This window comes from Atheta coriaria, unplaced genomic scaffold, assembly GCF_025399875.1.
Source record: "Atheta coriaria isolate IRGN ID8LTWV9N9 unplaced genomic scaffold, Caltech_Dcor_3.1 hic_scaffold_7_pilon, whole genome shotgun sequence".
Lineage (NCBI taxonomy): Eukaryota > Metazoa > Arthropoda > Insecta > Coleoptera > Staphylinidae > Dalotia > Dalotia coriaria.
In genome coordinates, this window is record NW_027045449.1 from 1028509 (window position 1) to 1051454 (window position 22946).

Consider the following 22946-nt stretch of genomic DNA (forward strand, 5'->3'; position numbering starts at 1 on the left):
CAATTTTCGAAGCCTTTGTTCAAAAAATCCTCCAACAAATTCGGTGCTTAACTGGCGGAGCATTAAACTTTCAGTTTCGATGCTTTCAAATTGCTCACGATTCCGACACAAAACAGCGCCGCAGATAAAAATAAAATCACAGCCTGATGTTTTGTGAAAACACTATAATGCTAAACGTGCGTTAAAAGATCCCGGCCCGATTGCCTAATTGTTCTCAAGAAATTAACCTCGACGTTTTATTCATTTGCGCATTGTGCACGGGTATTTGCATGCGAATTGTACGATCTTTCGCTTTGACACCGTAAATGATGACTTCGTGCAATTTTATTTTATGTAATTTGCTAATAAATACGAATCGCACGAAATTCAAAGGTAAATCGTGCCGCGGTGAAGCAATGCGTTTATGCCTAAAGTTTCAGTTTTGTGATTCAAGAAACAATAAATCATGCGCTAATCGTACGCGAGCATCAAAATTGGAGAGGCTGGAGTGAGGAGTGATCGATTGCATTTGAGCGACTAGGAGAAATTCGCAAATTGAAATTTATTTCGTTTACCTGGAAGAGTAGGTATCCGCTCTCGTACATCCAAAAGTCACCCGGATCTCCTTGGCAGCCCTCCTTGCGCACGACAATCGCCAAGCATTGTCGCAGCACCACACGACAATCCGGCCTTGCAGACATCTTCAAGTTATCATCCTGTAAACACGCAAAAAAACACAATCAATCAATCAATTTAAATATGAATTTTTAATAGCGTGATACGGCAAAAGCGTGTGTAATTCGATACGCCGATGATATTGAAGATATAAATAATATTTCGATGTGCAATTGCCAATATCGCAATTTGTTGTTGATTTTGCAAGTCACAACTTTCATTTATTTTCGGCGATAAATCTGCGTAAGCGAATACAAAGCGCGTTCATTTCCACACCTCATGGTTTCGGCCTGCTGGCCAATTCGGAGTAATTGACTTTTTAATACGACGCTAATGATTGTGCACGCATGTACGGAACCAATTTGGCTTTTTAATAATTCGCGAACGAAGAGAGACTAGCGGCTCATCAATGAAGCGAATGAAATCAATTTCTGACGTCTTACCACATACGCTGTGTTTTTTTGGTTTGCGAATGGTTTCATTAGGTTTTATTTGAGGACGGAGGATGGACGAAAGAGAAAATATTGTGGAACAAAGTTAAATATTTGTAGAATTAGTTATTGATGAGAATAAATCAAAAATTTTTGAAAAATTGTTTGTAACTTCAAAACTAAAAGTGATATGATAATATTTCGATCATTTTCTGGTAGATAATTAGAAATATTATAATATATCACAAGAAAATTTCAAAAAGCTTCTTTTACTTCGCCAAAATTTAAGAAAAAGTAAGTTAATATTCGCAAAATTAATGATTTATGAGAATAAATTGAAATTTTTACAAAAATCAATCGTAACTCCAAAACTAAAAGAGATATTAAAATATTTCGAGCAGTTTCTGGTAGATTTTAAGAAATATTATAATATATCAAAAGAAAATTGCAAAAAACTTCTTTTACTTCGCCGCAATTTAAGAAAAGAGTATGAAAAACACCCAAAAAATGCAGAAAACATAAATGATTCAAACAAAAACAAACAAAACTTCAATAAAAATCATGAATAACTCCAAAACTAATAAAGATCCAAACATATTTCTTTGATTTTTCAATAAATCACAACTAATATCACAAAATTCTACAATAAAACTGCTAAAAACTCCAAGAAAACAACAAAAAACACCTTTATAAAAGTGTGTTTCACAAATAATACACCTCACAGCGTAGATAACAATATAATCAACTAATTATATATATAAAGTTGTTGTTATTGTCTTAAATTATGTTGGTAAAACCGTTAGTGAGAATGGAGAATCTCTTACCATTGTGTAAACTCCATCTATTTCTGTTTTCGTGCATCTCATTTCGACTTTTTCCACTCGAACATTGTTTCCACCAGCGACTCTCCGCGACTCTTACGATTTTTACGATTCAATTATGTTTCTCTATCTCACCGTTTAAGGCCGTAAACTCTCCATTCCCTTACAGATTCACCAACATCCACACACACATACACACAAAAACAGAAAATAATTCGTGTAATTTCGTTCTTGTTTCGTTTCGAAAACAGCGTATCGAACATTTTTCTCCATCGCGCAGCTATTAGTTACTCGCGCAGATGTTTACAGACTTCAGGTAACACTTAAGCGCACACACACATTCACACACACACACGCTGATTCTGAATAGTAATAATGATAATAATTCGATAAGCGGGTAATTTTGCTTTCTCTGTTGAAATTGAGATATTTATATCAAATAAAACGGTGATTTATTCTATAAGTACCCAATTTTTTCCTGACTCTCGTTATTTATGCAATTTATACGCCGTGGTGTTGTAACCATCAAGCGCGGAGATTTTGCGCGCTTTTTACCGCTCACTGATCGATTAGTTATTCAGCTTCAGCTTTCGTGCACGAGATATTTGCGTCTAATTGAAATTTATCGTTCACTTACGCAAATATTCCATACGTGTATTTAATGCTTGTCTTGATTGTGCGCGGTGTATAAACTTGTTGATTAAAATAAATTTCGCCTACAAGCGGCGCGCGCACAATCAAGGAAAGCGTAATTTGAGTCGCCAAGGGGAAAGTGACCGTGTACGGTTTCGTAAGGTGACTGCAATCATAATAAAATAGCTGAAGCTGGAGAATATATGGTGTGTGAGGAGTGTGGGACCCGATTGTTATATTCTAAGCAAATTGGTAATTTTCACATATTATATTATTAAACTCTCGCAGCGATTGTAAACATGTAAAACGGAGCGACAACGAAGAGAAGAAAAAAAAATGCGAGCGCTGAATGCAGCGGCGCGATATCAATTTTCTCGATATTAAAATTTATGCGTGCATACCTGTGTTTCGCATCGGATTGTCATAAATTCTATACGGTCGCTAAGATACGATAGAATAATGGCGGACAAACACGTCGCGCGTTTAATGAGCGCTGCGGAATCTTGTATTTTATATTACATGTGTGCAATGGGCGCGTTGTTATTTTAATGAGTTTATTTGCTCGTTTTGAGCCACGTAGGCGTCGCGAACCAGCGATACGCATAACTATCGATTCTGGAATGACATAAACTGTTTGATACATGAGATGCATCTGTGGGGAATATTTTAAAAGTGAGATTTACATGTAAACTCAATTTTATTTCGTCTGAATTTCGAAAACCAATTAGTAAAAGTTTTTTTTTAGATTTTTTTGCGAAAACTAGCGAATAAATTAGCAGTTTTATGAAGTAAAATTAAAGTGATATTAAGTAACATTATGAATTAGTAGAAGAAACAGCTATTGTAGTTTATTTATTGCAAATAAATAATATTTTAAAAAAATTGACAAAAAAACTAAATTTGCCATCCCTTTGCGGTTTCCAAACAAAATTTCAATAAAAATTAGGTAAAACTCTAAAATTAAATGTGATATTAAAATATTTTGAACTTTTCCTGGTAGATCACCCAAAATATATTGTATAGTAACAAAAGAAAATTTAAAAAGAATTGCATTTACTTCGCCGCAATTTAAGAAAAAAGAATGTAAAACGCCTCAAAAAAGGATAAAAAAGAGAAAAAGTTTGAATATCTCCTAAAATATCAATATTTACAGTATTATCAAATATTCTCTACCAAAAAACGTTAATACCTGTTAATTTTTTGGAAATACAAGGCAAAAACCCAGCTTCTAATAATAATTAGGTACTATAAAATCTAAAATTATCTTAACATTTTTATTAATTATTAAAATGAAGAAAACAGGAAATAGGAAGAGACATAAAAATCCGCAGAAGGAAGTGTGTGCAAAAAGTGATTATGTTATTAAATTCGATTTTAATTATCTGCCAAAACCGTTTGAGGACAAAACGCCACACTCATTAAGCAAAAGTCATTAAAAACGCAAATAAATTAAGCGTTTTTTATTACAAAACAAAACCACGCGAATACCATCATCACCTAGGGTTAGAAATTAATTAAAATTAAAAGTAACGACCGGGAACAACACGTAAAAAATGGTAAAAGTGATTTTAATTGTAATTAAATTAGTCGTGTGTGGCAAATCGGCTGATACACATTTAAATTTAAATTTTAATCATTTAAATTGATTTCGACTTATTGTCGACCTACTCTACATCTGATACGTAAGAAATTAAATTGAAAATTCAAAATTGAAATTTATTTCCCACGTGGGCGGCGCAGTAACAAGTAACGACTCGGAAAAGTACCAATAATAAGAATAAATTACAACAGGGACAATTGTGTCTATTGATACAAACATACAATTTAATACTGCGAGTATAAAATTAAAATCATCAATTTAAGTTGCACGTTACCACACGCCGTCGTTTAATTTAAAGCTGGAGAAGAGCACTGCGGACCGCAAGATGTGGGAGACTTATTTTTACTTTTATATGCTAATGATCATGACTTTCAAATAGAGATAACTCGGCGTTTATCGCGCGCATGCCGCGGACGAAAAACGAAAGCGCATTATTAATGCGGTGTTTACTTCATTTGCTTCGTTAGCGCAACAATCGGCGGCGAATGACAAAAATCAGATAATTCACAATGCATCTGCAAACGATGAGAATATTTAGACATAAATAAAATGACATGCACAACAACCTTCAGGTGATATCGATAAATCCCTTTCCAAAAAGCGCATTGAAAGTGTGTCAAGTTTTCAATGGTAATAACAGAGATAAAATAATTATTACTTGCACGCGGTGATGTTTAAAATTAATTTTCCGTTCGCTAGTGAAACATGCATGGCTTTTTGTGTGGATATTGTGTGTATTTGCATTAGGAAAGACATAAAATTTGATACTGTTGAAATAGTTCGTTGTTAGTGGTTTAGTACTAATTGCAAATTGTGAACATGTTGTGAGTTAATTATAATAAATGATATGGCATTTTCCAAAGTAATTAGATTTTGCGCGCGTATGCAAAATGCGAACCTAATTGTTTTATTGCTACGTTCACGGAGATTTTAACGCGCGCAAACATTATTTTTCAATAGTTGCAGCGTTTAATTAGTAAATAATGGAAAAACTATTGGAGATAATCGAGTGAAATGTTCAGAATTCTATTTATTATCTTAATATGTGTGAAATTGTAAAAAATTGCATTTAAAATATGATTAACTTCAAAGTTATGGGCATATTTTGATAAATTTACACAGAAACAATAATAATTGAACTTTGATTGTTTATAACTTTTGTTCTAACCATCATATCAACAAAATCTTTTCAAATATGATTAAAGAATTTAATTCTTAATAATAATATGAAAGAATCATAATTTTATCACAAATAGTTGTTGAGTTATTCATTAAAGAAAAAAAAAAGAAAAAAATTAAAAGTAAGTTTTGATTGTTTATAACGTTTGATACAAGAATCACATCAACAAAATCTTTACAAATATGATTAAAGAATTTAATTCTTAATAAAAATATGAAAGAATCATAATTTTATCACAAATAGTTTATGAGTTATTCTTCAAAAAATATAATTTTTCCTTTTACCACTGATTATTTTGACTTACATGACAACAAAACGTAAATATCCACAAGAAAAATCACTGCCACTTATCACAAAACTAAATAAATGTAACTTCCGTCGCCGTCAAGTTCCTGACAAGTTCTAAGCGTAAAAAAAGAACGAAAAGTAGGAAAAGTAGAATACATTCCCTGTTGTGTTGTGGCGTTTAGCTGTTGTCGGCGTGAATGCACAGCGCTCGTCGGCCGAATGGCGATTGAAATTGAATTGATTCGTTGCGTACGCCGGGCGCACAATGCAAAGAAACGAAGCGAGAGAATCGTAAACACAATCGAATTAAATCAAAACATGTAGAATACCAACACATCCACACACACACACACACACACATTGCAAAACCGCATCAAAACGTAACCAACGAGCTATTGTTGTGACGCAATCAGAAATACGAACAAAAGCTTCCACAACTTGTTTTCATCGCTTGTATCACTTGCGTGTAACTTATTCGCAAGGTGCTTCCAATTTCGACTGCTCGTAATTATCAATTCGCATTCGGAATTAACAAGTCCCGAATGTTACATTCGAGTTTTTATTTAATGTGAATTTCACTTTCACGCTTTGTAAAAATACAAAATAAAATATAAATGATTGGATTACACAATAAGAAGAATAAATTAATATGTAAATTTTGAAATTAAATTTTTAATTTTAATTGTAATCGAGCAAAATCTTTGGAATTCTATTTTGGATAACAATATGTATTTTATTTGTAAATTATTTTATTGATAGCATTATTAAATTCAAAATTATGAAGATATTTAGATAAATTACTAAAAAATTTAAATGTTAAACTTTAATTGTTTATAACTTTTGATGTAATAATCATATCAACAAAATCTTTGCTCACTTAAATAAAGAATTTAATTCTTAATCAAAATATAAAAGAATCATAATTTTATCTCAAATAGTTCTCGACTTATTCATCAAAAAGTAATTAATTTCAATTTTTTCATTTTAATGCTATTATGGTAAACAAATCACGGATTGTTGTGATTGTTTGCATGAAGAAAATTACGATTCTAGTCCATTGCAATTGGACAAGATAACAGACGTGACAAGACAAGATAATGTCCTGAGTCATCTATATAATGGCCGTCTCAGGAAACGCCAACACGCCAAACGCAACAAATAAGAGAAATTTTTACTTAATGTCAGTCCGCTAGCGCTACACCTACTCGTAAAAACGAATGGAAATGCGCGGAAAATAATACCCATCGCTAGCGACAGGAAAAACGAATTTAGAACAAACGACCGAACTGAAATAAGTATCTAGAAAATCTGTGTTGAAGGCAGTTGAAATCGAGTATGAATCAAGAAAAAGTGAAAATACACTTTGTTTGTCACTCAAACAGAGTAACAGAATGGTTACTTGGGATACTCGTATTTTCTTGTAATGTATTTCACATAATTATATTTTCTATTGTATAAAATGGAAACAAATTAACAAATTTTGAAATAGCAAGTTTATTACATAGTAAAAGTGAAAAACTATGGATATTTTAACTAAACTTAAATAAAAATTAAATTTCTATTGTTTATAACTTTTGATGCAATAATCATATCAAGAAGATATTTGGAAATATAAATAAAGAATTTAATTCTTAATCAGAACGTGAAAGAATCATAATTTTATCTCAAATAGTTTTCGAGTTATAATCAAAATACTAAGAAAAAAACGTGGAAGTTTTCCTCTAGTAATATAATTTCCAACTTTCATCCCTAATTTTCAACCCTTCCAGTTTCATTTCATCAACAAAAAGTAGTTTATCACCCATTTATATAAATAAACTTTAATATTATAAAGTTTCATCAAAATTGATTGAGTAATTTATGCGTGAAGCAGTAACAAACAAACAAAAACACTAAAACATTAAAATTTCAACAAAAATTCAATTATTTCGAAAATTCAACTAAAACTAAACCTTTTTTCGTTTCAAAATACACGATTAAAACAACTTTTTGTATTCAATCTTTTTTAGTTTGCAACTTTAGTTCATCGTTCCACTGCAACCCAAATGACGCAATGCTAACTTATAATTGCCGCAAGTATCATACAATTTACAATACGACTAAGTGCGAGTACACGCAGCGCGTAGCAAGTAACTAACGCTGCGCTAAGAAGAAAAAAACAAGACCAACACGACAAGATCTCGTGTGTCTCGTGCGGCAGGTGTTTCACTGGTCTAGTTTTCTTCCATCGGCGATAAACTTCGACTGCGATGTGCGTACCGGCGCACTTTCCACTTTTTCTTATATTGTCAGTGTGGTTATAATTGAATTGCCAGAAGACACCAGCAATACAAAATATTAGTGAAACCGAATTACCTATCAATACGTGGGCGTTGGTGTTAATAAATCATCTTGTTTCACGTCCAAATCAACGCTCTTGATTAATCTCTATTGATGACAGGCATATTATATATTTACATTTGCGAATTAGATTTGTGGGGATCATTACCCAACGCTTATTCTAATTCTATTCTATCTATCTATTCTAATTTTCTTCATCTATATTGCATGCACTCTATAACTTTCTTCATCTATATTGCATGCCATAATTCTTCGTATAAAATTCCCAAAATTCCTAATTACTTTTATTACCCTTGAAAAACCTAATCCCCGAGTCGGACGGTTTGGCACGCTGTATCTAGCGTGCGGTCAGTAGCAGATGGTCCGGCTCGGATTCCCAAAATCCGATGGTCAACTTTCCCTCTCTTCAATGTCACAGACTTTCTTCTACCAATCAAATCTATCGCTTTCTTCCTACTTCCAAATTTCTTGTCACCACCCATCAACCTGAAGGGTTGCTGGTGAGTGACAAGGGTTTAGGAAGGTCAGTTATTCTACACATTTCACAAGCGACACTTCTACAGTTATTCCACACACTTCAAACTCCACAGTTCTACTAACTTCACTTCTCTTCATACTTCTTAATAAACATTGTTCGTGATAATTAAACATCGTGTCTTTTACTCACTCATCAATTATAACATTTGCACCACACTCACCGATCCCACAGATTATACTTCTTAGATTACACACCGATAATCAATTTTATATTTATTTTTTTCTTTTCAAAAAGAAAAATATTGAATTTAAGACGTTATTTGAGTGGTAACGAGGTGTGTGAAGGTTTTAATTGCTAGTTGCGTTACATTCGCCCATTACTTTTCATTTTCAAGCACATTTACCTCATCGATTTGCTTCCACCTCAAGGATGATGGCGACGTTCGAATGCTATCGGATGCTGGCGACTGCAATAACATACTTTAATTCGACTGACAGGAGAAAACTTTATTTCCATATCATTTTACACTCGAATAAATAGAGACGCGAGTCGTAAATGTTTCGCCTGTAAATTTTGTAAATCAACGTGATTTTTAACTCTTTAACTCTATAACTCTTGCGTTGCGTGAATTAAATAGGCAAAAATGTAAATAAATGATGTGATTAGGCGGTTTTGAAATGATCGTGTCTGGACGTGATAAGTATCTTGAAAGTTATTCCAATTTTGGAAACAAAAGCTTTGTGCGACATGCAAAGTCCTCATTACGTGTACGTTTTCGTTCTTGACTCACAAATCACGTGGAATGCTATGAACTTGGAATACGAAAACATTTTTTTAAGAAATTGTGGTAATAAACATAAATTTTATGTTTTTTTTTGGTAAATTTTGTATTAAAAATAATACATTTTAACTTTTTATGTAGCGCATCTTATAGTTTATACAAATATCTATAAATAGCAACAAAAATGATGATTGTATGTTATTTAGTTTTCGCCCTATTGCGATTTTTGTCCGATTTAACGAACGATTTAAAGCATTTACACTTTTCCGAAAAACAATCGATAATTTTTTACTCACCGGACACAATCGCATTTCAATTGAAATTTCTGATAAATCATCATTTAAATTATCAGCAGCTTACCACACAAACGGACATTTAATTGAATTCGCGCAAATTTTTACGATTCTGACCTTTACGCTCGTAATTTATTCGCAAAAAAACAAATTTGTATTGATTCGGCACATTAAAATGTTGAAAGCAAATCTATAAAAACAACAACACGTCATTATTTCAACAATTATGTCATTGTTTTGAATGTTAATAAAGAAAAACCTCGCGATGACATCAGCTCTTAAGCAAACCGACAAAATAACCATTAAATGCATGCTAAATATCAAGTAACAAGTACATAACAGTATATTACCGATAAGTGGCGCGGCTTATCAATTGTAAACAAATAAAAATTACAACAATACGAAATCAGCGGGCGCTTATCGTCCGCGAAGGAGCCGGCGTGTAATTTAGAAATTTTCGATTTGAAGAAAAATAAAAATAAAACGCTCGCCGTACATGGCGTACGTTAAACGGTCATTGTTTTAAAATACAATAAAATCGGTAAGTGGGTAATGTGCCAAAAGTCGTGTCACGCCGCAGCGACACAATAGTGAAAATTGCATCCAGGAACGAATGCCGATCGGCGCAACATAAATTAAACTTTTGGAGATTAATCGATACGCGCGTCGCGCGCAGATACAATCAAATTTGTCGGATATTTAGCCGCGGGAGCGAGCGTAAACGTTCGTTGTTGTAGACAAACAATTTATTCCAGCGATTTGCTCTGGAGGCTATTTTGCTAAATATTAACTACGGCTAACTGTATTAATAATTGCTGTGATATCAAAAAGTAGTTTTCTAGTTTAAGCGCAATTTTAACGGAGGAATAAAGCGAAATTTTGAGGAATATTAGAATGTTTAATAACTCGCAAAATATTCTTAGAAAAATGTTAAAAAACTCATTTTATCAAAGAAAAAATCAAAAATTTGTATTTTTCAAGTAGAAATCGCGAAAAATTCATTTAACAAATTAAAAATTATAATAAAACAGTAAAATTTCATAATTTGGAGAACATAAAACAGTATTTATCAGTTCTGACATAAAATAAAAAAACCATATCTACTTCATTATCCACGCCGCATTATTTACCGAACAATTTTATTCGTTTTTTCATCATTTTTCTCTCATTTTTTACGTTTGTGATAAAAAATTTACAAAAAAAACTTACTCCCAGCATTCTTACCTTTATGAGACAATATATACCTCTCATTGTATTAAAATAAAATTTCAGCAACTATTAATTATCTAAAATTTATCTAATGATAATTTGCAACTATTTGGACAGTTGCTTTCACTGCACATCTAAAAGAACACTTGACACTGCCTACAAATACCCGTAAAACTCTAAAGGACATTTAGGAAAGCGATACTTATTCAAGACGCAAATTTCATAATAAATTAATGCCTACTGACAGTACTGGGAGAGCGCTGCCGACGTTGATTGGACACTGACAATGGCGCCTCTCGTACCTTTGCGAAAACATGTAAATTAAGTGTCTATTCACATGGTAAATGAGATGTAACCAGCTCGAAAAGAAAGTTACAAATTTATCAACTGCTATAGATAGCACATTTTTACCACCTCATAAACGTCACGTTTGTTTTACATCTCCCAACATCACAAATTTCTTTTTCTCCTCTTATTTCTCTTATTTTTTATTTGTTTCAGTTTCTATTGTGTTCTATCACACACTTCAATCAAAACTAAATTTATTGCGCGTTGTTGTTTTTTATTGTGTTCTCCATATTGGGAATGCGTCAGAAGAAATAGTCATGCCGATTGACAGGATTAGAAACAATCACGAGTGAGAATAGTTTCGAAGGTCGAATTCGCAAGAAGAAAATATTTCATCTACGCTCGGTTAACTTTGGAGTTTCTGACAGTTGACAGTAGAAATGTGTAGCACACATATGTAAATCACCATGCGATACGGATACTAGTAAATCATGAATATATCTTCTTAATTTTAAGAAAATATGACGACTTTATTTCCGTCACTCAGATTTATGCATATTCTGCGGCAGTAAAAAATATGCACGCATTAAATAACAACTTAAATAGTGTTTTGTGTTTATTAAAATGATTAATGGTATATTAAGTATCAAGTGGTTCCATCCCGTGACTAAAGCCCGTGACTAAAGTATTTTATTCAAGACTTTGGCCGTCCGTGTCTAAAGTACCACTTTTTGTGTCTCAAAACCGTAGAAATTAATATATCATCTTAATTTTACGAAAATATTGGAATTCTGTTTCCGTCACTTAGATTTATGTGTATTCTGTGGCAGTAAAAAATATGCACGCATAAATATTAACTTAAATAGTATTTTATGGTTATTAAAATGATTAATATTGATTTATTGCTTTCCTAACAGCAAAATGACGTTTATTCAGTGTGCAATTCACTCTAAACTACATCGTTTACCTAAAACATGTTACATCAGCGCTTGGTAAGTGATAAATTAGCATAAAAACATTTTTTAAAGAAAAATTCCTAAAATTTTAACTTTTTTTTTTAATTTATGTAATATCCCAATCTCCGTCATTAAGCAGGTGTCGTAGATGCAGTATAAATTATTAATTATATAATTGGCAGTAAATTAATAACAGTACTTTGCCGGTGTGTGCACTGCTCACGTCTCGTCTAATCAATCGCAGGAAAGCGGTGCTCGTAAGTTTTCTTCGACACAACTTTCAAGTCCGACAGGAGTATAAATAAATTAACATATACAGGCCACGGGACATTGTGCAAAATGCATAATAGATCAATCAAAATGTGTTTATGCGTTGATTTATAAGCGATCTTATCAGAATCGTAGCAGTGTAGCAGGATCTGAACGAAACTAATTTGCATGCGAAAATACGCAAGAATTCAAAGAAATCAAGCGATTTCAGCGCGGAATGCTAAATGCAAACTGGATGATTGTATTGTATGAGTTGTTGTGGACTTCAATAAGCTTGTACCGGATTAGGCAATCGGCTTGTTACGATCTCGAAAGCTTTTCATACGCAAGTTATCGCTTCATTTCAAATGTGTGCATGCACATGTTCGCTCCGCGTGCAGATGGCATTAACGTCATTAGGTTTGCACAACTTTAATAGACATTATAATTCAACAATGAGAGGGTGTTGGTGTAAGATCCACTGTGCAAATTTGCATACAAGTATCAGTTGAGTAGAGGAGTAAGTACTTTGCACATGCTGATGATTACTTTAAATTAAATATAAATAGGTGTAGATGGGTATGGCAAGAGGTAGAAATGAATTTGTTGTTAAGAAAAGAAGAAAAAGAGAAATATTTTGAATTATGGTGGAATTTTGAGTTATTTTAGTAAAAAAATGGATTGTTGTAGTTTCTGAGGTTTTATTTTTAATGTTTTTTGAAAAAAAAAAATCGAAAATTTTGAAGTTTTTTTTTGTCAAAAAATTAAATTTTGTTTTGAAAATCATAATAAAATAAATTTTAATACTTAAAATTTTATTTTTCTGTTTTTCTGAATATTATGAGTGAAAAACTCAAACAAAAATTAAATATGACGAATGCCAAGCCCCTGCTTCATTATACTCGCACATGTAGGTACTTACTACTTGTACTCACTTGTATGTAGGCTCCTCTTGCATTGCAGCAACCGCACAGCAAGAAAGCAAAAAGGAAAAGAGTTCAGTAAGCCAATGCGATGATGTTTACACATCGATCGGCCTTACAGGTAGACGCATCAAGGCTGTCAACCTACTCGAATGCAAGCAATAACAACCACAACAATAACGTAATACCTCATTTTTGTGATCCACCACACACCCAACAACACACGCGTATTTAATAAGTGCTGTCGCTGCAATTCTAGCACTTTTTTTGTAATTCGCAAGTTATGAAACCACTACACTACAATATAACCTAACCCAAAAAAAACTATTATACAACTTTAAAAGAATTTAAAATATATCCGACCATGTTTGGATAAAATTTTATCTTAATTGGAATTCAATAAATTACCTTGATCCACTTGCCAAGTCCGAAAACTTCAAATTTATTATTATATTTGGTTCTAGAATAAAATTAGGCACCGAAAAAAATATACAATTAATTAATATGTAAATGGCTTTAAACTTCCGTTCACATTATGTCATTTAGCTTGCGTTAAAAATAAAAACCATGTCAGATAATGAAGCAAACAATAAATTAAAAAGTTAAAAATTGCAAAATGTGCAAAAATTAAACGTTAATCACACATGTGATGTCTCCTGGCAGATGGTAAATATATGTCGCCTATTCACGGCGTAAATTAACCATTAGAAGAAATTTTCGAGAAGAAAAGATTCGAAAAAATTGGTACCTAAACCATACAAAATTGATAATTTGCCATTTAATGTTCACCATTTCTCACAATCAGCCGCACACCGTCGATGACAAAGCAATAAAACGGTTCAAAACCGCTGCACGTAGAAAGTTTCTGACATTGAACTCATAGAAATTCATTCTTATAAACGCATATGTTAATTACACACTACACATTTGAAACGAATTTGGTTTTTCACATGGTCACGTCAAGGCTACACAAAAAAAAAACACAACACAAAACAATGGCCAACATTTTGGAAAATAAAACGTAAAACAATTCACGAATTCACACCACTTCATCATTAGCCAGCCTTTCTTCTCTTTTACTCGTATATTATTCATTGCTTCCTATTCCTGTTTAATTCTTTAGTTTATAGTTGTTGCCATTTGGAAATTAATGCAAAGGCGCGCTTGCTGTGCGGTCCAATTGAATAGAATGGCGAGTAATACAATAAAGCAAATAATAAACAATAAATAACAACGGGCGTAATTGTTGATATAAAACAATTATGTATCAAGACAAAGAGAGAGAAAGAATTGTAGAAAGGTTTTGATATTCCATACGACGTGTGAAGCAGCTCGTTGCAGATTTCGATCGCGCTCGAAAAGTGTTGAGATGAGGAACATCAAGTACAAGAAGTGAAAACATGCATTCACACTTGTACAAAACCGTGTTTTAAATAAAAATTAGAATAAGTACTTACATTTCATGTTATATGAATAAATATAACTCTGCCGGGACTTCCGTAGAGTCTGAAATCACAATAAAAGGAGATTATTACTTAAAGGTTTATTATAAACAGGAAAAGTATGTTTGTAACGCTTTTATGCAAAAACCACTTAACGAATCTTGATAAAATTTGGTATGGAGATATTTTGGACCTTGGAGAATAACATAGACTACTTTTTGACGCAAAAATTTAACTTAAAGCGTGAGAAAAATGACTTTGAAGTTTGTGCAATGAAAAAGATAAATGACACTGATTTAAATATTACAATTTTTAAATATAAATAATCCCAGTCAGGAAATAAAAAAATTATCACGGATAAAAGCAAGTAGTAAATATGTCCAAGCAACGATTTCGTATTTTCCATGTTTAAATTCTGATTAGGTACACGAGTTTTCAATTTGTGCATGCGCGCATTTCCTTTTCGATACATTTATGATGATATGCCATACTGGAAGGCATAAACGAGTTAATAAATATGTATGTACAATGCACATGTGCGCATGCGCCTCTTTCGGTGATGATTTTTCGATTCATGAAAGTTTCCCATGCGATTTTCACTTTAACTTCAACATCTTTGGAGCAAAGCAAAACCAAATACTGCCATGAGTTGAAATTTATAAGAGTCATCTATTAATTCGTCTGTTTTTAATTGCCTCTGGTTATTAATATAATAAATCGTAAATGTTACAACGTTAAAAGGTATAATAGATCCGATTAAATTCTAATTCAAAAACGCGGTCGTGATTAATAGTCTATTAATTCGATACACATGTTGTGCCTACACACAGATTATTATAAATTAACGATGAAAGTTCGCCTGGGATTTGGTTATGGATGAAACTCAACTTTATCAACATTTCAAGTGTTTCTGATAAAACGTTGATGAAAGATATTTTACATGCCATGGTAATGAATTTTTGAATTCGAATTAATCGACCATTGTTTTCAGTTCGTCAAATTCGTCGTGCGTACTTATCCGATTTTCCGGTTTTGGTAAATTGATTAAAACAACAATTTAAATCGTCGAAGCTTAAGTAACTTAAGCAAGCATAGTAACCCAGTTACAGTTGAGATCTTAAACAAAGCCGAACACCAGTCAAGGAGGCAGGAAGAAAGAAGATCCGAGACTAGTATTTCGTGCATTAGGTCATTTCAGACCATATACAACATCGTCGTGCTGCCATGGTCACAAAAAGCGCATCACATCACGATGGAATACTCTATTACACGTATACACGCAGGTTAAGCGCATGCGCATGCAGGTCAGCGAGTTCGACCGGGTTAAACAGCTTTTCGATTCGATCCGATGATGAACCGACATGATTTTGATATTATTTATCATGTTATGATCGTTTTACATTTACTTTAAGTACACAAGAGTATGTTTTATGAGGCGAAATGAATAATTAAAGAATATTTTCAAAAATCGAAAGAGAAATGTATTATTTATGTGTAAATAATGATAATAATTGTAACTGTAATAAGACTAAATAAGATAATTGAAGGCTTTGGGTGTTGCATGTAAGTGAACTAAAATTGACAAGGAAAGTTGCCAGCGAGTGGGCAGCGAACGGCAAGGCTCAAAAATTAGCGGCGCACAGATAAAATCTCTCGCGAAGATGTGTAATTTTCACCGATTTAATTGCGCCGTATAATAAATATTTGCTATATTATCGTAAATGTTTAAACGCTCACAAATTATAATTGGAGAACAAAAATTACGCGCACGTGAATTAAATAATTAAAAAAACATTAATAACTTAATCGCAAAAACGTTAAAATTTAATTGTTTAAGTTAAAATAGAAAAAAATTAAAGAAAAAATTGGCAAAATGTGAAATTTTCGATTTTTAAAGTGTAAAATTAGAAATAATAAAAAAAAAGTAACAAAATTAAACGAAACAAACGTAAATCTTAAATTTTTTTACTTTTTATCTAAAAAAAAGTCAAAATTTTTAGTTGATGAAAAAAAATGAAAAAAAAATGTAAGAAAAAAGTTGTGAAATTTAATAAAATAACAGCAAAACTTAAAATTTTAAGCAAAACTGAAGAAAAAGTTACAAAATTTAATATCTTCATCGCAAAATGTTAAATTTCCAAACATTTCAAGTCAAAAAGGGGAAAAGTTGACGGAAAAAACACTAAATTCATGCATCACGCGGGAGTATTAATCACGGTGCTTGATAAACGTGAATTCATGAACACCGCCACACGATACTTTCATGTTTATCCACCGTAATTACCGATGTTGCAGAAGTGCAAGCGAATTTGTTGATTCAAAACGCTCAATTTCACTTTTTTCCTATTACTTACACTAAAACTTAAAAAATAAAACCAGTGTACGAATTCAAAACCGCACAACGCATGTACTTTCGCAATTACCTCCACAAAACTTAAATAAATAAACGTTTCCATTTAGACGCACAATTACAATCCAATCTTGAAAGACAGCCATATATTATTATATGCCGCGAAGCGACGATGAAGACAAGCGCAAAAAATCCGCGCGCGCAATTGTAAATGGTGAATGCGAATCTACGCGAGAACATGGAACATCTTCCTCGTTGCGATGTGTCCCGAAGGCACTGGCCTGTGATAACAAACACAAGAGCGTTGTGTGCTTGTGCGAATGAAGCGTGTAATGCAACTTCAACTCAGCGCGTTGATCATGCATGAAAGAACAGTTACGACGAGCGCGCCACAACTTCGAACAGCAAATCATAAATGCAGAATGGTGAAAATGAGTGTGGTTGTGTTTTTGCGTTAGAGATCAAGGAAGTTTATGATGAATGTATTTCTCTGCGTTTAATTTACGTTGAATATTCGTTGAAAATCACGACATATTCGTTTTCACACCTTGCGCATTGAGTTTTCACGTTCGGCGCCGACTCGATTTTCGCAGATTTACACTTTCTTAAACTTTGTACGAATTAAGGAATCCAACACGCACTTAACCTTTTAACTGCACAGGTCAGATAGATATGTAAATGTCAAAATCTTTTCTTGTGAGATTGAAAGAACGCGATTCGTTTATTTTGAACTTTTCAGTCATTACACACGCTTTGTAATAAAAATAATAAAGTGTAGAGTGTGGCTAAGGAGTAAACTGCGTGCTCGAGAATTAATTGGCCGGCGAACCGATGTCAGTTATTAATTGGCGAACGTGTTAATTAAGCAAAACGGATGAATGTGCCTTCACATACGCTCGAATTGCAAATAAATTAACCAAACTATTAAGGATATTTAGTTTTTACGTTAAACATAGAAAAAAATCAAGAAAAAAGTTGAAATTTTTAATAAATTAATTATAAAATGTTATAATTAGTTAAGTCAAAATATTTAGTTTTTTAATAAATTTCTTTCGTTTTTTTATACTTTTACAAAACAATCATTAAAAAATAATAATAATTTATTACTTTTGAGGTTATAAATAATTTTTATCTTTTTTTAAGTTTTACCACGCATTTTCCTTTCAGACAAAATTTACCTCTAATAATCCAAGATGAATGACCATAAAATATTGCCGGTGGCCTGAAGCCTGTAACGAATGAGTAAATCTACCATTTTAAGGTCAAAGTCTCGCCGAATATTTACCATTTAATATTTATTAAAAAACGTAGGCAGTAGAAACGTGACAACGCCGACATTACATCTACACCGACGGAAATGTAGTTTACCAAAGTAGTACAATGGCAAATAGATTAAACATCTCCATTTAAGTCGCAAAATAATCAACATTCGCAAAAAATCCAAATCAAATTTAATAAATAAATAACTTAATTAGTCATTATATTTCTCTTTTAATTCAGCGATGAAGAAAGTTAATTTCATTAACGACACTTTTGTTGCGGCACACGTAGGTTGGCAGTGAAAACACATCGACAATTTCAGGTTCGAGTGTTGATTTTCCATAGAACTCGACTTAACTCAGATTCGGAACGTGAAACTCCACACTCCACACACGCAGGCGCAGCGTACTCACACAAAGCGTTTTCCATTTATGGCAGAAGCCAAAGCAGCGAGCATCTGGTGCCCAATCTAAACGGCTGCGTCGATCAGTGTTTATATTTGGCACTGACGAATAAAGTATAGTATTCCATGCGGGTATAATATGTGTTTTGCTATAATAATGTACCTGCAGCGCAAACATAAGCTACACACACGTAAAGGAGGAAATTTATAGTCGTACTGATTATCTCTTTACCGGTTTGTCTTTTGGTTCTATACATGGTGAGAAAGTTGAATTATTTTCTCCATATTTCATCCATTTTTTCTCAGCCTGGACCTAGATTATTACATCCGAGTAAAATGAACATGTAGCAACTAAAGTTGTCGATTTTGGTTGCGTGTCACCATAGATGTAACATACTCAAGGTTCTTTCGGATGTTTCTCGGTAATAATTCATGAACCGTGAAGAAATCGATCTGAAGACGGTATATGACATGATAACTATGAGAATAACGTCGCGAGTTATGACTTGGATACGATTTCATTGCGACTCAATCAAATATAGACATACTCGTACGCGCAAATAGAAATAAAAAAAAGACACAATCAACCGTTAAAAGAATACATAGAACATAAAATATCGCATTACGGAAGTAAGTACTTCGATTACTTGCTTTACGAGTGACAACAACAGCAACAAGACGTAAATCGCAAAAATTATCGAAGATAATATTTAATGATCTGCAATTATCAACAAATTTATAAATTATAATTTAAATTTTAATGACATGTGAAAGTCAAGCGGACGAAAAACTAAAATCTAAATTTAAATGATTTATTAAGTGCTAAGTAGCGAATTTATGGGCTTAATTGCCGGATATTTGATTTCATTGTGATGTTTTGATATTATAATTATCGCCGAAAAAAAATGGCAAAAGACTTGGCACACAGGATGTGAATTTCGATTTGATATTTACCAAATAAACGGTATCTGTGTATGAATATATAAATATACGTGATAATTAAGTGAGTCGTTTTTATTCAGCGATCTGATTAGAAATATACGGTTTTCGTACTTATTATTTTTGCATTATACGAGTATACAGGTCTGAGAAGAATCACGTATCACAAAATCACTGGCTTTGTGCCGGGATTCAATGCAGTACGGTACAATGCAACGTAATATGCATCGCAATGACAATTTAAATTTATACGTACGTAAATTGATGAACTGTTAGTATATTATAGGTGTATTATAGTGAATTTTACCGTTTTATGCTTTGTTTTTCTAGAATTTTGAAAGTTTTATAAATGTAGGGGAGACTGGGTACGGTTGTGCCAGGGTACGGTAGTGACAGTCGTCATAATAACGAAACTATACGTCATACGGGGGAGGGTGCAAGAGGATAAAGAAGCGGGGTGCAAATTTGAACCCTTTCCCTAGTATTGCATCAGTCATTGCGCGACGTTAACGTAACTAGGAGCCCACATTGCTTTTTGACAGCCAAAAGTAAATATTTTTGTACGGCTTCACTTAATAATTATTGTTGTTTGTATACAGATAGATTACTTCTGTTTTTTGTTTCTTTTAAATTGAACATTGGTAGTTATTTATAAGCATTTGCTTTTTACGTAGATTATTCGACAAAGTCATGGCGAATTTTTGTTTTCGAAAAAGAGGTTCGGGTACGGTTGTGACAAATTTTGTGGGTACGGTTGTGACATTACTATAGTTGTTCTTTTTTGCTTCAAAATGCTTTTTTGCAGTTTTTTTTGCTTTTTTGTATTCCCGTGAATACGTTATCATGATCATTTTGTTAGAGATGGACAGGTGGGATCAATTGGAACTGTAAATCCTTCAGGTTGGATGCAGGATGTCTCATTCTTAACATTTCTCGAACATTTTAAGAAATTCTCGAATGCTTCTCTAACACATCAAGTTTTTCTATTGCTGGATAATCATTCCTCTCACATTCATATTAATGCACAAGATTTTTGCCAAGAGAATAGCCATTTTAGTGTATGTTTTTGCATGTCACAACCGCACCCAACCACTGTCACAACCGTCCTTGGTGTGTGGCCGGTTGTGACAATTTGACTTTTTTTTTTAAATTTATCTTATTAGTTATATGTCGTATTTAGGGCCAACATTTTAGTATTCTTGTATAGATAAATGTACAAATTACCATAAAAGTTACTTTTCTACGATCTAACTGGTAAATTAACAAAACTATTGGTAATCAAACACAAATTGTCACAACCGTACCCAGTCTCCCCTACTAGGTTCCTGAGATGCAGAATCAAATTCTTAATTAGTCTTAATTAATCTTCAATCCGTTCATCGCTATCCCTGTCAGTTAACAAGATATTCGTAATTGAAGAAAATGGTCAAAAATTGAAAAATGTCACTTTTTTGCACTTTTAGTCGCATTTTTCGACCTTTTACTCTATGAAATTAAATAATTTTAAATTAATATCTGATAAAGAATTATTCATTCTTTCATAATCTACTTTCCGCCGGTTGCTATCTCTTTTAGTTTAGAAGATATTCACTATTGAAAATCGTCGAAAAAAAGAATCAAGCACCCCCCCTTGCCCATTTTTTTCTTAGGAGTGAAAATTTCATCTCTTAGATTTCGATTTTAACTAGCCTATCTTGTAGAGAATGTTTCGTAGATTAAGAATCTACGATTTGGCCTTCCTATCTCTTTTAGTTTACGAGATATTCACATTTGAAGAAAATGGTCAAAAATTGAAAAATGTCACTTTTTAGCACTTTTAGTAGCATTTTTTGACCTTTTACTCTTTGAAATTAAATAGTTTTAAATTAACATCTGATAGAGAATTATTCATTCTTTCATAATCTACATTCCGCCGGTTGCTATCTCTTTTAGTTTAGAAGATATTCGCTATTGAAAATCGTCGAAAAAAAGAATCAAGCACCCCCCCTTGCCCATTTTTTTCTTAAGAGTGAAAATTTCATCTCTTAGATTTCGATTTTAACTAGCCTATCTTGTAGAGAATGTTTCGTAGATTAAGAATCTACGATTTGGCCTTCCTATCTCTTTTAGTTTACGAGATATTCACAATTAAAGAAAATGGTCAAAAATTGAAAAATGTCACTTTTTAGCCCTTTTAGTCGCATTTTTCGATCCTTTACTCTTTGAAATTAAATAATTTTAAATCCCTAGCTAATAGAGAATGATCCAATCTTTCGTAATCTACTTTCCGCCGGTTGCTATCTCTTTTAGTTTAGAAGATATTCGCTATTGAAAATCGTCGAAAAAAAGAATCAAGCACCCCCCCTTGACAATTTTTTTCTTAGAAGTGAAAATTTCATCTCTTAGATTTCAATTTTAACTAGCCTATCTTATAGAAAATGGTCCATACATTAAGACTCTGCGATTTGACCTTTCTATCTCGTTTAGTTTACGAAATATTGGCTATTGAAATATCAAGAAAACTGACAAATTTTCAATTATCCAATTTCCTGTCAATCTTGTTAGGGTTGTGGTACTAGTCTTGGAAAAAATTACTTGTACGTCTACCGTTACACTCAATTTCCTAAAAACTGTTCTCTAGCTTTATTCCCCAACATTTTTTTTTGCTAAAATGTAACTTTTGTTTTATCTCAAATACTACGTGAATTACACGTGTAACCTTCATGCTCCGTAACGTTAGAAAATAACGCGAAATTCGGCGTAATTGCAAACACGGATGTAGTTTATTCCAAACGCAACGCTAAGAAGACGACCAACATGAACTCTGATGCGCAACGAGACGTAAACGAGCTCCGCATCGCTCCGCGTCCTTTTTTAAAAAGTAAAATCATCAAAAATTCGGTAATTACATTCCGAATTCCGATTGTATTCAATTGAGTGCGACACTCTGCGCGCCTTTCTCGAGTGTTATTAGACGCGCTGTAATCACGTAATGAGTTTATACTTCTTTATATTTTATACTTTAACCGGTGTCGTTTACGTTTTTCGGTAATTGGTAGGTTACGTCTGCTGCGCGATTCGATTTCATACCACTGCGAGTGTCGGTGTCCCTCTTATACAATCGTAATTGTTATTTTTCATGGAATTGTGCGCAGTGCTATTACTAGCAGAAGAGGAGAGGTCGTTTAACTCCAGGGGCTTTAAACTTTTAAATTTGATTTTTTCGCCGCTTTTTTGACAATAAAACCGAGTACAATTGGAATTTAATTACGAAATCATTGCTTTCAAACTCGTTTAAACGCCCACGCGTTAAATATTCATGAATATTTTGTTCACACATTATTTTAATGTTATTATTAAATTTAAATCAAGTTTAATAAACTTTAAATTATACAGAAATGAACGTTATAATATATTAAGTATCAAGAAGCAAAACGGGAGTTTCAGTC

At 32.8% G+C, this 22946-nt stretch overlaps 1 protein-coding gene across 1 annotated transcript in view; it reads right to left on the bottom strand.

Annotated features, from left to right (window-relative positions):
* Positions 1-22946, bottom strand: part of ko (Stork-head domain-containing protein knockout) — a 42176-nt gene that overhangs the window by 8465 nt on the left and 10765 nt on the right. The window contains exons 3-4 of the mRNA XM_065308534.1: positions 14582-14630; positions 555-695 (exon numbers count right to left, since the gene is read on the bottom strand). Of these exons, the coding sequence (XP_065164606.1) occupies positions 555-680 (126 nt within the window). The 5' untranslated portion in view covers positions 681-695; positions 14582-14630. The remainder of the gene's footprint in view (positions 1-554; positions 696-14581; positions 14631-22946) is intronic.